At 40.6% G+C, this 16,510-nt stretch overlaps 1 protein-coding gene across 3 annotated transcripts in view; it reads left to right on the plus strand.

The window, feature by feature from the left end:
- Positions 1–16,510, plus strand: part of dgkg (diacylglycerol kinase, gamma) — a 109,672-nt gene that overhangs the window by 56,483 nt on the left and 36,679 nt on the right. For all 3 annotated transcript variants that reach the window (XM_032566648.1, XM_032566649.1, XM_032566650.1), the window contains 4 exons: positions 801–886; positions 1,240–1,329; positions 2,812–2,972; positions 13,940–14,004. In XM_032566648.1, the coding sequence (XP_032422539.1) occupies positions 801–886; positions 1,240–1,329; positions 2,812–2,972; positions 13,940–14,004 (402 nt within the window). The remainder of the gene's footprint in view (positions 1–800; positions 887–1,239; positions 1,330–2,811; positions 2,973–13,939; positions 14,005–16,510) is intronic.

The following is a 16,510-nucleotide window of genomic DNA, read 5'->3' on the forward strand; positions in this document are numbered from 1 at the left end:
TGGTGTAACGCCACACCTCCCATCCCCAACCTGTTGCTGTGCACAGCCAATCAGCGCTCTGAGAGTTTTTCACAGTCGTTTTACACCATAATAGCTGTAACAGTGAATATGTATATTTTTTTGCAGCAATAAGAACAGCTGTGGGGTTTGTCTTTCATATAAAATAAATTACATCTTGTTATGAAGTTTTGCTTTAAATGAAATCCAGTAATACTGTAGAACTGTAACCTCTGATATGTGGTTTCAAGTTTAATGAAAAGGTTTTGGGTTTAGAAGCTGTTCTCACTGCTGACATTAATTTGTTTGAGTTTTTATCAGGTTATTCCTCTTCACATTTCACATTTCAAAAAGCTCAAAGTTAAATGAGCATTAATTAATCTAAGCTGATACAACAAACTTCATGAGTCCTTTAAGGCTTTCCTTCCTGCTTTGTGACGACCTGTCCTGCTGCGGTTCTGGACAGGACCGGCCAGACGTAGGGTCCGAAAGGGGCCTGTGGCCCTTTCAAAGCCGGCTGAACAAAGAAGGCAGAGGAGGAAAGCTTACGCCTGCAGCTGTATCCCCACACACATTAAGGGTCCCTGTGAAGGACACACACTCACACATCAGCCTTTCTTCATTAGATCATCCAGAGCTTAGAAATCCCTCAAGAAACACAATCAACGGATTATTGACCTGTAAACAGCTTTCCTAATCCATCTGGTGGTTAGAATTAGGGAACTTTCCCCTCCTGACTATATGTTTGTGGACCACCTGTTTCCTGCATTCGCTTAATTCTCCCGGATCTCCTTTCCATCCAGGCTCAACTTTTTCCATGATGTCCCAGATTCCCGGGTGCTGGCCTGTGGAGGTGACGGTACGGTGGGCTGGATCCTCGACTGCATCGGTACTGAACATCTGACCTCTTGATTTAAGACGCCGATGTGTTTTGGCAGGAAACGTTCAGCATTAGGCCTCCTCTGAAGGCAATAATCCCATTTTTGCTGTTGGTATTACAGATGAGATTAAAATTGTTTTGCCACTGTGGAATAATAATCCATCAGGGCAGGAAGCTCCATCAGTGTTTCGACCTTATCTTTGTGTGTTTTTAGCCAACATTGTATTTGCCATCATGGTCGATTCATGGAGGGGTGATTAAATGACAAAATAATTACTGTAACTTTAGTTTTTTTAAGGTTTTACTTTCAGTGTCACACATCACTTGCAACAGAGTTTGACTCGTCTTCATCCTGCTTGCAGATAAGGCTAACTTTACCAGACACCCTCCAGTGGCCATCCTCCCTCTGGGCACAGGAAATGACCTGGCACGATGTTTACACTGGGGAGGAGGTGAGAACTTCCTCAGATTCTGTCATTACTGTAATGTAATGATATCTCCATATCGGAGTCCATTTTTAAGTCATATTTGATATACACATCATTTTCATAACAGCTGAAGATAATGTAGTTGCTTGATTGTGCTGTAAAATGGCACCATGTGCCTGGAAAACACGTTACTGCCTCTTTAACAGCCTGAATAAGAAACTGAACTCGAGTGCATTGTTTAATAACTAGAATCAATTCTGAATGTGGATTGAAATGAGTTTTTTGGTAAGTCCTTTGAGATGATGCGTGTAGTAAATTGGTCTTATATATTCTAAATAAACTGAACTGAATTGAATTCAGTAATATTTGGGATCTATCAGGTTAGGTCTGTCATACACATGCTGTATTGTTTCCTCCACTAAAAACTAACTGCTTATTTTCACATGCTGCTCAGCCTGATCTGCTTCAACCTTGAAAGATGATCCGATCAGCAGAGCTCCTCAGTCCCCTGGAACTGGAAGCTTAATAACATTTTCATAAGGCTGAGTAAGAGCTGGGCTCATCTTCCCAACAGCAACAATAAAGTAGTCACAAACAAGCTTTCATATAACAAGGTCATGGTTCTGTGATTAATCAACACAAGGCAATGAATTTACAGTACAAGTGCTTTGTGTGTGTGAAGTTTTTAATTTAGCCATAACAGCTCCCACTTTCAACTTTTTCATTTCCTGGAATCGTGTTCTGAAGCCTTTCTAGAAACCGCTGTCAGTCTGGGAAATGTTTCCCTCATCAGGATCATCAGAAAATATGAACAAATACGTGTTCCCGTACATATTTCTTCCATTTTTACTTATTTCAGATCATCTAGCCTATCTGTGGTCTCTTCCAGGAATCTGGGTTTTCTCTAACTTCCATTTCCTTACCTAAATGATTTTGAAAAACAGATACTGAATAAAAAGACAAAACAAAATTCTCACTGTCTGAAGTAAAATCAGGCCAAACATTTCTTGTTTTAGCTTAGATAGAATTACCAAAATAATTTTTATTTGCTTACTGCTAGAAAACTTGGTGAGAGAAGTGATTATGCACTATGGACTGATGTGTGTAACCATATTTTGTCCTCTTTTATCAGTACTCCAGTAAGCTGTCACTGTTTTGTCTTTTATTTATTTATTTTTTGCTCTATTGTTTGTTTGTTTGTTTTTTGTCTGTCTACGTTGTTTAACACTGAAAATTATAAATGAATTTATAAAAAAAAAAAGTTTTTGGATTTTTTGTTTTACTTTTCTTGAACTTAAAAGTTTGCAAACATTGGTCAGTATGAGATCTGTGTTTTTTAAATGTATGACTTGGGTCAAACCTTTTCGTTTTCACAATAGTTTGCGACTGACTGACGTACTTACATTGCCCAATTTTATTTTATTTTTTAAAGTGGTGCTTTTCTACCAAACTCTCTTTTACTTGTGTTTTTTCTTTTCCTTCCATCCTGTGTGGCTGTCCTGACAGGCTATGACGGCAGCAGCTTGATGAAAGTTCTGCGGGACATCGAACACAGCACCGAGGTGGTCCTGGACCGCTGGAACATCGACATCATTCCTGATGACAAGGAGGAGAAGGGCGACCCCGTCCCTTACAGCATCATCAACAACTACTTTTCTATAGGAGTGGTAAGGCAGACTTTACTTCTGCTGCACATTTTCTGTGTCCTGTTTATGCCGTAATCATCACATGTATTCATACTTTAGTACACTGGATACTAAATAGATGTTTCTAAAAAGTATAAAAAGCAATGATGATTTTCTTGGCTGTGTAACAACAGATAAAATAAGTATTGAACGCAGCTTTCTTTTCCTTTTCCAATTAGACAATTGAGATCAAATTCACACCCGATGATAACAACTCAAGTAACCAATAAGTACAAACAAATCAAGCGAAATTATCTGAAAAATGCATTTCTTCTGGAGAAAAAAAAAGAAAATTACTGAAGACCTGGATGTTCAAGGAGCCAGAGAATCCAGGAAGTATTTAGAAACAATTCCTGCTGCTGTGTGCAGATCAACATCAACTGGTCTGATATAAACTAGTGGCCTATTAAAAAAAAAGGGTTTCTCATTAGCAAGATATTGAACACTGGCATAATCGGTAAAAGTAAATAGACCTTCACAGATATTCTTACCTTAACAGAAGAAATTGATATAAATGGTTGCAGCTGCATTTGGAACTTGAATGTTTTAGTCGTTGTGTTTCTGTTGCAAAACCTGGAATTATGAAAATGAATTTACTTAATGGAAACACAGCAATTTCGAAACAACTCACGTTTTTTGATAAAATGATTTTGCGCTAGAATGTGGTGGCTTTTTCAGCTGTATGTATCAAAATTTAAAATTTTCAAAAAATGCAAATGAAACACTTTTTTGCATGACATGGTAAAGAGTTGGAGGTTACTACTGGCAAAAATGACAAAGACAACAGGAAGTGGTAGGAGGAGGATGGCACTGTGTTTTTTAATGACTTAGCAGGTGAACAAATGCATTCATGTGTGATTTTAACTGAATTTGTTTTTTGATGGAAACAGCAATCTCAAAATTTAGTTTTTTGCATTAGTAAAATATTGACAAAGTTTTGCACATGCTTGTAATGGAAATGCAGCTACTGAGTGGTGGCTGAGGGTCATAATCTGGAAGAGTGAACATCATTTCACCAAAACCAGCAGCAGCCTGGGGCATGTTGTAAGCTGACTGACAAAGGAGTCACAAAAAGAATCAAGAACTGTCCAAGAACCAAGGAGAAGTCTAAGAGAGCTTAAGAAAGACACAGCAGATACTGTTTTTCCTATGAAGTGCAGTCAGCTGTTATGAACGCTAAACACACTCACTGTACATCCCTGGACTGTTCTCTAAAGCCCAAATGTAAAAATGAGGATAACTCTTCTGAACTCTGGAAAAGCTTCTGCAATGATCCGACACTTGGCTCAACAGAAATATGTTGTTGGAAACGCTGATTTGAACTCTGGTAAACGGCTCCAGATGCACTTTGATCTCGTCATGAAAACTTCAGTAGAAACTATGTGAGACAGATGATTTGATCTGTGTGGACGCACACAATTAGTTGAATCGTCTGTTGGTTTCTGTTTCCTCTGGGGTATGTTTGATCCCTTAATAGGAGGAAAAGAGCCTGTTGCCAGGTGACAGTTGCTTAGCAACCATTTTATGCCGTCTTAGAGATGCTTTACTGGGGCCTCTGGGACATTTATGCAGGTGACAAACAAGGTGCTTATGAAGTTATCACAGCGCAGCACAGCTCTGCTCTTTTAGCCCCACTAGCTGCACGAGGAAGTGGTGGGTAGGTTCTAGGTTTTCTTAATCAATCATTTTTCCTTCTTTTGTCTTCATTACTCTTGGCTGTATTTAAGGTATTGCCTCCACTTTGTCAGTCAGTTTTAACATTTACATGCAGTAGAGAGTAACTCTTTTGATGTCTTCATTTAGTATAAATATTACATTGCAGTTAACTAAAGCGAAGGGGTTCAATTGGCAGACGTCTACCACATCACCACAGAAACAGAATTATTTACAAAGGAAATTGAATTAGGAGGCGATGCACCTTCAGTGAAACACTTTGAGAACAGCACATGGAAAGACTTATGCTGACAAATAAAAATAAATAAAAACTTTCAAGGTCTTTGCTCACCTCTTCTAGGTTCCACAACTTTTTGTAACCCCAGATCAGGCCCAGGGTTACAGTTTGACTCTTGCGCCCAAGATACAGATGCATCTCAACAAAATTATAACATCATCAAGAAGTTCCATGTGTTTCTCTAATTCAGTGTTTTAATTCAGAAAGTGAAACTCTTATAAGAGTTCACAGCGTGCCCTTTGGTAGTTGTTGCAGAAAGTGAAGTCTCTGCTGGGCTTCCAAGCCGTTTCTATGTGAGGACCAGCTCAGCTTCAGAGCAAGGTGGATTCCTATGAACCACAAGCGATCCAAGTGGACACCGTGTTGCTGAGAATGGTGAGGAGACTCCGCGGTGGGGGGTTGTTCTCCTGAAGTCCATCATCATGACTACAGTCTTGGGCAGGTTAATCTACAGGAGGTTCTGACCACACAAGTGCACCAGCCAATCCACATCCTGTCTGGGTGCAGACTTATTGTTGTCATGAATCAGAAAAGTTAATTGCGCTAAAACTAAAGTTATGGTATTTAGGACCGACTTTCAACCATGTGTTGATGAGAAAACGTGCTACTACATAGTATGTTGTCCTCAACAGAACCAGATTAGTAATACATTGTGTACCTGTACTGTTGGTGGAACTGCTGAAGTTACTGGCAATGACAGCGGCGTCATGTGAGTACAACAGGAGGTTCATACACACACAGGTCTGCCAAGTTGCAGTCTTCTGTGTAGAGAGAGAGATGAGTAGGGAGAGAGCACACCACTGGTTTGGATGGTTCTGGTCTCTGACCATTACCATTTCTGTTAAATAAGAAACGCAGTTAAAATCATACGTGAATAAGTTTGTTCATGCGATAAGTCATTAGAAAACATACAACACTGTGATCCTCCAACTAGTTCCTGTTGTCGTCTTTGTTGTGGTTTGCGTGAGTGGCAACATCCTGTTGTTGATCATGTGACTCGTATGATGCGAAAAAAGTGTTTGCATTGCAGTTTTGCGAAATAAACCAATTGCCATATGGACAAAAAACACCTCATCCTAGAGCTAGAAGTTTATCAAAAAATATGATTTTTTTTTATTTTTTATTAGCAGGCTTCCAGATGAATTTATTTTCAAAATGTCAAATTGCACAATTATGTGATCAATGGAAATGCAGCTTCAGCGCCTCCAACTAAGAACTCAGGGAAGTAATCGTGGCAATGAAAAATTAAGAAGAAATACCTTCTGATATTTATTAGTTATTGAACTTTAGAGAAAGTGACTGAGTGGTGGCAAACAGCAAAACAAACTCACCAAAACACGATGCAGAATCGAGAGCGAAGCACTGAGGCTGGGTGGGGCTGATGCTCATTTAGGTCTGTGTGTAACTCTAACCTTGTGTGGATTCGAGAAAAACTTTGTTTATGGAGAATCAGGACTGTTTAATATGACAAGTATTTCCTGTGTAGCCACATTCTGACACAAAGGAGCTTATGTCATTGTGTGTGAGCATGTTTTGTTTCTTTCCAAACCTGATCCAAGGAGCCAGGAAAAGCCGTACTGTTTGATTTGGGTTTATTCTGAGTCAGCCTCACAATCATCTTCCCACTAATCTGCTGCTTAAGCAGTCACAGTGATGTAGGCTCACACAAACAAACAACATATTTGTGTCCCAATTTTTAAAAAATGTTCTCAAAATAATGAGAACATGTGAAACAGGGACCAGAGCATTGCTGGATTTGGTCTGTTCAGAGGACAGTTTGATGTGAGAAAGTGCTGACTTGTGGGTTTAATGTAAAGGTTTTCTACGTGAGGCTGCATGCCAACTTTGACTGTGCCAAACTTGGCGGCAGATTGCTGACCCTCCAGGAGCCGCTGTGACAGATGGCTGAGAGTCTATGTGCACACGGCACCTGAGCAAACCTGACTCTGACTCACATCGCTGATGGCGCCGTTACTAAGACCTCAAATCTGCTTCGCAAACCATACAAGGCCTGTGTTTCCTGCCGTCCCATCCCAGACCTTGCTGCTCGGGCTTTTGGTTGCCACAGCGACGGGAGGCTGGCAAGGCCGAATCTGAAAGCTTCCACAGTCATCTGTCCTTTATCTCACTGACTTAATTGTGGATGACACAGTGTGGAGCATGTGGCCAACTCAGCTGAACCACTCAGAGCTGTAAATCAGAAGGTGAAGTATTTTATTTCAACCTATGAATGCATCTTACCGGACAAAAATCAATTTTTGGATTCTCCATATATGACTTTCAGGTTTTTTACTACTTCGGAAAAAGCTTTAAGCTTCTCTAAACTTGCTTATGTCACCAATCATGGAGTTCATCTACTGTCTTGGCAACCATTACTGACTTTTCTAACTGGGGTTGCTTAGAGAGGTTATGAGGAGACAGGATCCAACTTTGTACTGTACAAGTCCTCTGTTAACAAGAACAGGTTCTATGTTGGTCTAAGATGTGTGACCATAGTTAAAGTTGAAGCAATACATCCAGTCCATCAGACCAGATGATACTGATTACTGGGATTATGTGAACAAAATTAGAATTTAAAACATTTTTTGCTTGTTTAAAGAGACAGTGTTATGTATTCACCAGGCATATAGTCATATATTAGCACAGTCATGTAACTACCTTCAGTGTTATAAAAATGTTGTATATATCAAATGTGACTTAAAAGAAATTTTACTTCATAATTTAACACCTTGAAATTGGATCTGTGTCTCTTTAAAAACTCCTGCTCTTTCTGAAACTCCACCTTCAGAAAGTCATCACAACATGGCTGCTCTGTTAACCCCATCTATCAACATTTCTACCAGCATTACTCTGAGCAGTAGCTCAGAAAATGCACAGTTCCACCAGGTGTTTGCTAGTTGCTTCTGGCTAGTCTGAAGGATCTGATTGGGGGAGGCGTGGGGAAGGCTGCTCTGTGAGGCAGAACCTTGAAAGCTTGGAAACCGCAGTTAAACACCACTTCACTTCTTACCTCAAAATAAGACTTTCAAATATGCAACAGCATGTCAAGCTTATTTCACTGAAGTTCACATCCTTATAGTAACACCTAAGCTTTCTTTGACAGACAGCATGGAATGCTGTCAGCCTACTGGACAGCACTTTACAAGGCAGACTTCACTTTGTAGAGAAATATTGGCACATTTCATTACCACGTCACCCCATGTTGAACAATAGACCCTGATTCAATACCATTCAAGAGTTCAATTCACAACTCGCATCACAAACTAGGACAATTTTTTTTACAACCAGAAATATTTCTAAGCATCCAAATTTGTTTTTCTTGTAAGTGCAGAAAAAGTGCAGTAACCGTATTTCAGCCAGCTGACCTGCAGCCTGTGGGGAGGGGCCATGATGCTCTAAACTACATAGAGCAGAAAGGCTTTACATAATAAAACTGGTAGATTATAATTTTTTTTAAAGGGGACCCATTATGCACAATTCATATTTTGCATGTTTTTGTACTTCCACTTGAGTTTCTTAACAGCCTAAGCAGTTAAAAAACACCCATCCTCATTTTGGAAATAAGTTAATGGATTTTGGTGCCATTTTGAAAAAACATCACAAATCAGGGGGTACTGCTTTCAACTAGCAACCCAAGCTCCAGCACATTTGGTCAGCTGGTTTTTCCACTGTTTGGGCTGTACAGTGGCTGCAGGAAAAGATAAGAGTTTTGTTCTTGACTTACCATCAACAAACGACTTTCTGCATTGCTGCTGGTTGTCCTGGAGGTTCCTCTTCTGCTTTTCAAACCTGTGCGGTTGAATAATTGCAGACTAAAATGTCATTTTCTAGGAACTACTGGGCTACAAAACATGTTCAGTAATAAACATGTTTTGTAGCCAATAGACCTGTCCTAACCTGTACAAGGAAGCATAACAGGTCACCTTTAGCCTTACAGAGTTTGAATGAAGGTTTTGATCATATAAATGATCAAAATCACAAACACAGCCTGAAGTGTGCATCAACGCTTCCACCACAACGAAGCAAAGGGATGATCTGATGTTGAAGAGATCAACCCTTTCAGAGCTCCCCAAGCAAACACTGATAATGTTTTTATTCTGTCTTCCATTTTCCCCTAATTAGTTCCACTCAACACACTTGTATTGCTTCCGAAACACTTTGACTTCACCTTTGGCCTGGAAACTATCCAAGAGGAGGAATCGGGGAGAAGGAAATGACACCATGTCAGCAGCTATGATAGATGGGACCTCATGTTTCAGAGAGGAAGCTGACCCCAGGCTGTCAGTGTGTTTATATGTGCCTGTATGTCTCTGCTCCTCGCTGGATGTGTGATGTGCTATGCCGTGGGATCATTCCTAGTATTAATGACCAGTCTCTGCTGCCTTCCCTGACTTTGGCATGTTTGACTGGAGAACAGTCAAACATGTTCTCCAGGTTTGACTGGAGAACATGTTACCACCAGAGCAGATATAAGGATGTTAAGTAGTCTGATATTAACAGCAGTTTATGGAGTTTAGTACACATAAAAAGTCAGTGTTCCATATTCCAAACTGTAGAAACTGTACAGAGACGTGTGTATGCGTGTTGGGGTGTGTGGGCGTGTTTTTTATGAGATAGAGCAGTCCTGGCACCGACTGAAGGTCAGGGGAAGTATCAGTGACAGGAAGCCAGCTACTGCCAGGTTCAGGCCAGGTTACTGCCATAATGAATGACCGTGCTGAGTGACACCTGGCTGATCCTAAAGACACGAGGTGCAGCGTGCACATGCTTTGATACACAACCTCACACACACATTAACGCACAGCGAGAGAGGTGTTAAAAGGCAGAGAAAGCTGGCTGCAGCTCCTAAATATATTCCTACCAGGTAACTCTATATTATCAGGGACAGAGAGTGACCCCAATCTGTTTTTTTCCCAGTCGTGGATTGTTATGCCTCAGTTTTGGTCTTGGTGTTAGTCTGGTTTGACAAACTGGGTGAAGGCTGGTTCAACACTATAGCTTTTGTCAGAATCACAAAAACTTAACTCCCTTAACAATCCAAGACCGAAGCCTAGCCCAAGACCAGGAAAAAACAAGTCAAGACCCCAAGACTGGTCCTCCATACATGGTACATAGTGACGTGTAAACTGTTTACCAAGCTGCTTTGCTGTTTATTAACATTGATCTGATCGCTTAATACTAGGTTACAGTATATTGCCAAAATTATTTGATCACCCATCCAAATGATTGGAATCAGGTGTTCCAATCACTTCCATGGCCACAGGTGTATAAGATGAATCACCTACACATGCAGACTGTTTGTACAAACATTTGTGAAAAAATGGGTCACTCTCAGGAGCTCAGTGAATTCCACCGTGGAACTGATAGGATGCCACCTGTGCAACAAATCCGTGAAATTTCCTCGCTGGGTCTTTCCTCCCGGTGGGACGTGCCCTTAACCAGGGAGGCGTCCTGGAGGAATCCTAACCAGATTCCCGAGCCACCTCAACTGGCTCCTCTCGACGTGAAGGAGCAGCGGCTCTACTCTGAGTCCTTCCCAAATGACCGAGCTTCTCACCCTATCTCTAAGGGAGAGCCCATATACCCTACGAAGAATACTCATTTTGGCCGCGTGTATCCGCGACCTCGTTCTTTCGAGGTCGCAGATCTACCTTTGGGTCATCTATGGTCATGAGCGAACAAGATGAGCGAAAGCTCATGACCATAGATGAGGGTAGGAACGTAGATCGACCGGTAAATTGATAGCTTCACTTTTTAATTCAGCTCTCTCTTCACCACAACAGACCGTTATTCTCTGTCATAACTTTGTTTGCTGTATTATTTTTTATCCCTGCTCATTTTTATTAGCAGGGACATTAGCAGGAGAATCTGTGCTGACACCCTGGCACCCTGCCTGCCTCTGCAGGTGTTTCACTTCTCTGCAACAAGAGGAATCAGAGTTGGCACAAGGCAGGTGGATGAGTGTGATGACACACATCTGTTTGTTCACGCTCACATCGGCGCTCTGCCTTGCTCTGTTGCAGAGTGGTGAGATCTCACAGACATCGGATCTTAAAATAGAGCATCATCTTCAGTTTAACTGAGACCAAATTTGATACTGGGTCCTGTGGCGAGAGTAGACATCACTGCAGGCTAACTTTAGGCACAGCTATCCATCTTAACACCTCACTATTCTCAGTTCTCTTGCTTAGGTTACTCAAGATTTTAGACACATCCAAAGCATGCACTTGATTAAAGGGATAGTGCTTACAGGCAGCAGAAGAAGGTTTTCTTTGTATTTGGTCTAAAGAGACGGACGTACAGTACAGACCAAAGGTTTGGACACACCTTCTCATTGAATTCAATGAGAAAGTGTGTCCAAACCTTTGGTCTGTACTGTATATCTGATGTTTAGGAAGAACCAGATGTTTTTGTTCATTGAGGGACATGAAGCAGTTACTCTGTGCGTTGTGGTGAAGTGGTCCCGCTCCATCACATGAGCCTCATCCAGGAGTTACATCTGCATTAGCCACATGACGTCCTCTGACAACTAGTGGATTTATAACTTACAGCAAGTCCAGTGGTTGCTTATCTGTGAAAAGCACATCACATCCTCAGGCCTGGTGCAGCAAAAGCAGCTCTGGTCCAACTCAGGGCCAATTAGGCCTGCTGTGTTTAGCTCATCCCATCCACTGTGAGCATGTCTGTGTTTCTGTTGCTTGACTTAGAAGATCACAATGGATTCTGTTCTCTTCGCAATGAGTCAAAGTATTCTAGGACATCTGCTGAGTGACAAATCTTGTATTTTTATATGATTTTTTTGTTTTTGGTTTATGCATTTTATTGCACCATTAGGAAAGAACTCTTATGACGTATTCACACCAGCCCTGTTTAGTTCAAACCCTAGTTTGTTTGTCTAGATCAGGGGTGCCCAAAGTTGGTCCTTGGGGGCCGGCATCCTGCATATTTTAGTTCTCTTCCTGGTTCAGCACACCTGCATCAATTGATGGCTCATTAGAGGCCTAAGGAGAACATTGACATGCTGAGGAGGTTGTTACCTCCTCTAGGGAGAGAACTAAAACATGCAGGACATTGAGGACTGACTTTGGGCACCCCTGGTCTAGATGGTCTGGTTTGTTTGTGGAGGTGTGAATGCACAATCTAGTTCTGAGGCGAACCAAGAGTAAACCGTGGTTTTCCTACAACCCAAGGTCTGGGTTTGGTTAAAATTAAGTCTGGTGAGGTTAGAATGAATATGTGAACGCCAAGAGGACCGGATACTGCTCCAAAAGCAGGAAGAGGACTATAGAGAAGGGCATTCTGGGTAAATACAACCAAAACAAACGCAAGAGTCTAACTATAGAGGTACAAATGGCTTGTTACCAAAGATCAAATGAAATCCTACAACCACTAAAATCTGACGCTACTCCATATTCATTTATATTTTGTGAAGAAGGAAGTTGTACTTTTCTCTGGAGGTTTTCATGCCCTTTCCTTCAGTAGTTCTTGGTGCAGTGCCGTGTCATGTGGTAGATATCAGCCGACTGGTGAGAGAAAAAGTAGATCTTGGTCTCAAGACTTTTGGGCACCCCTGATCTAACTATTGGATGTCATTAAGGCCTTTGAAGAACTGAGCCTGTATCAAAGGAAGATGTTAATTGTTGAATATGTAGGATACTGGAGGTGTTTTCTCTTTGTGAGGTCAGTCTGAGGCTGCTCTGGTGACTCATCAGGCTTACATTCACCCCTGTCTCCGGGGTCAGAGGTTAAACACATGGGAGGAGGAGGTTAGATCCCATCTGAGTTGCATTCAGACCAACCTCTGACCTCTAGCTGCTGCTTTTAACATTCCGCTGTTAGGAGGAGTTTACCAGACCAATCATCTTTGATCAACTTTACAACAGAAATTCCACCGTTTTTTAGGGGTTTATTATCTTTATGGTGAATAAAATCTTGATGGCTTTAAGAGCTCTTTCTGCACAGCCGTGTTCCAAACATTTACTTATTAAACTGCCGGGAAATTTTCCAACTGGTTTGTTTGTGAGCCACTAAGTGAAAATAACCAGAAACAGCTCTTAGTTTGAGTTCATGTTAATTAGATGAATTTGGTTCCTTTAATGATTGTTTTAATTTTCCAGAGTGGAGCCATTATACGACATACAGTATTTGGGTGCAAGTGGAATGTTTTGTGGAGTTTAATCCACACATCCTCAGAAATATACATGCAGACTCATGTGAATGGAAACCCATCCAGTAGCAAGTTGCACATTACCCATTGCTTCTGACACTGATGTTGTGGGATATTTCTCCACTTTTCTCAGGAGAATTGCTAGAATTGGTACGTATTGTTTGGCAAAGTCAAAACAGTAAAATATTCTTTCAGCAGGCATTGTGTGCAGCACTAAAGACTTCTTGACTGAAAATCTGTTGTAGTCCTAGAAGTGTCTGGGATGATGGTTTCTGTACTTTAGTCCAGAATCATTTGGTGATATTTGGGCCTTGACTTTTAATTTAATGCTCCTACATAGCAACAATAGCAACTTTGAATCTGTCAGAGTTTATATGAGTTCCATCAGGTTTTTTCTTTACAACTGCTGCAGAGTTGTCAAAGTTTTGTCAACTATAGCATTGCATAGTTTCATACTGTTTTGCCAAATCTCAGCATAGTATGCCGCAGACACCAGGAATTCACTGAGGTTAAAGATCGCAACCAACCATTAATAGCTTAAATCTACAAATACTTAAAACCCCTTCTAAAAAAAAAGCTTAGAACTGCCTACTTCCTTAGTTCACACACCAAATATACCTTAATATGCATTAATACACACAGTGGAAACGGTCTTTGCACTACCATAGAAGTTAAAGTCTTCTGTACTACTGCTCTTAATGGAGCAACTAATTAATGGCAAGGATAATGAATGGTGCTCCTGGATTGGCTGCTTTGTGGCCATGCTGTTTGAGACGCTATCGGCACCAGGGTGTCAAGTTGCTGATGTTGTCTCCTCTGTTCTTCACACAGGATGCCTCCATCGCCCACCGCTTTCATCTGATGAGAGAAAAACACCCAGAGAAGTTCAACAGCAGGTTAGTGGATTCGATCTGGAGCGTTGACACGGGAGTCCAAACTGCTTTTCACTTAATTTGGAGCACTGTGGAATGACGACTTTCTGTGACTTCAACAGAAACTCGTCACTTCCTCTGTGTTGTCCAGTCGAGATGATGTTCTCAACTAAATATGAAATCAGGTTTCTGGTCTGGAAGTCTTGAGATGCAGAGTGAAATAAAGATAGACTGTAGCACATATGACACAAGTGGAGATTTGAGTCATCCTAATAGCACAGAAGTAGCTTTAAATGGCCAGCCATGAGAGCAAGTACATAGCAGTCTAATTAAAAGTTATATAATGTTCCAAGCTGCCTGAGGAAGGTCAGGGCTGAGAGTCACAGTGATCCATATAGAGGATGTAAAGAAATATCTGAGGAAGGACAAGCTGCAGAACATACAGTTACCCTGCAACAATCTGTCACAGCAACAGCTTCATCAAGTCACACATTTTATTACTCTGGTGTTTCAGATTAAACTTAAAAGATATGAAACAAAATGCTGTCATTTCAGATTTCTTGTTAACTCATACTGGTTCCTCTGAGGACCAATAACAAATACTAGATTTCAATATTTGTTCTAAATATTTAATCACTGTAACATATTTCTATATGTAATTGTATTAATCAGGTGGTGTCAAATTAAACTAGTCCAGACATTTTTATCCATTTTTTTCTGTTTTATATTGCAGGAAAAGTAAACTTTCCATAAAGAAACGTTCTGTCCACAAAGAATTTTATTTTGGAAATATTTAAAGGAAGTCAGATGTAAATAATCCCCTTACACCATAACTGCTCACAGTGAGCATCAGTGTTTAACTTAACTTCCTACTTTACATTTAAATAAACAGGAAATCATATAATGGCTTGAAAGACACAGCAGGCCGGCTGATGTTGTTTTTGTAAAATAAATTCAATCGTCTGCAAAGTATTATAATTCAGATTAACATTATCACTACACATAGTAGAAAATATCAGATCTAATCAATGCGTGAAGTGAGATATTGCTTGTGTTGATCATTCAACAGACCAATGTACAAAAATAATATATTGTCTTTAGCCGCTTGCAGTAGTTTTTGTTTTTTCATGTTTTGGTTCATTTTTAGGTGCAGATTTCAAAAAGGTCAAACTTACTGACATTTTTGTGTTTGTGTATAATTTGATTACGTAATGAATACTCTACAGAGAATACTATTTTGAAAATGTAACATCTCTGGAGTTTTCTCCCAACTTTTGCTGTCGCTGTTTTGTAGACTTCACATGAGTTTGAAAGGCTAATAAATAGGTCATAAACACAAAAGGTAAGAATCTTCTGTCTATAATTTTAGTATGTTTTAATTAGTTTTATAAACGCACAATATAGTTCCATCTAGTTAAAGTTATTTCTACATTAATTACTGTTTTTATTTATTTCAGTTAACAAAAATGTTTTCTCAATTTTATTCTGCTAGCTTTTGTTAACTGTAATAACCCTGGATAAATAACCAGTCCATTGCTAGGCAACATAGAGACAAACAATCCTGCACCCACCACCATACAAGGGGCAATTAGGGAACCTGTTAACCCAGCAGTCATGTTTCTGGACTGTGGGAGGAGCTGGAGTACCCAGAGAGAACCCACGCATGCACAGGGAGAACAACATGCAAGTTGTAGAAAGACCCAGGTTGGGATTTGAACCCAGGACCTTCCTGCTGCAGGGCAGCAGTGCATTCCACATACAAAGAACACAGATAGATCAATGTTAGAACAAGTTCAGTTCATTGAGCACCAGCTCAGCATTTCAGCAGTTTTGCAGCAGAAAGCTGCTGCTCCAGCTCTTGATGTCCTTCTGCTGACAGCAGCACTTTACTCCAGTTCATCACCTTAACTCCCTGGTTCCCAAACATCCCAGCTTCCGACCCACAGGATAGAAAGTAAGAGGGTCATAACTCTGACTCTTGGTGAAACACACAAGGATTTTTGCAGAGTCAGTACAGAATCAGTGCGATGATAACACAACCAGCATCAACAGCCAATGTACTGACCAGCATGTTGCTTTAGCTTAGTTTCCGGAGCTAATTTTTTAAAATCTTTTACAACATTTCTAAAATGCAGAAGCTTTCGTCATTGTTGCTATGTAGCTTAATTTCTAAAGAAACCCTAAGACCCTAGACTTCCATATTCATGACCCCAAGTTGGGCCTTGACCCCAGCTTTGGTAACTTCAACCTTAACTGACTGCAGTTACAAAGCGTAGTCATCTTCCAACAGGAGAGTGAAATATCATAGCTTGTTTTGAATGCCGGTGAGTCCCATAGGAGCCCGTTGTGTTCCATGTTGTCATCATGCAAACAACACGGAACACAAAGCATGCTGCTGTTTTCTTCCCAAGTTAATTAGTCTGTGGAAATTAAAGGAGAAGAATGAGACAAGAGAAGGAAGAAGAAAAGGAAAGATCCGTAGTTTCTTGTTTAGCTCTGAGGGATGAAATCATGACGTGTGTTCTCTGCT

This window comes from Xiphophorus hellerii, chromosome 7 (genome assembly GCF_003331165.1).
Source record: "Xiphophorus hellerii strain 12219 chromosome 7, Xiphophorus_hellerii-4.1, whole genome shotgun sequence".
Lineage (NCBI taxonomy): Eukaryota > Metazoa > Chordata > Actinopteri > Cyprinodontiformes > Poeciliidae > Xiphophorus > Xiphophorus hellerii.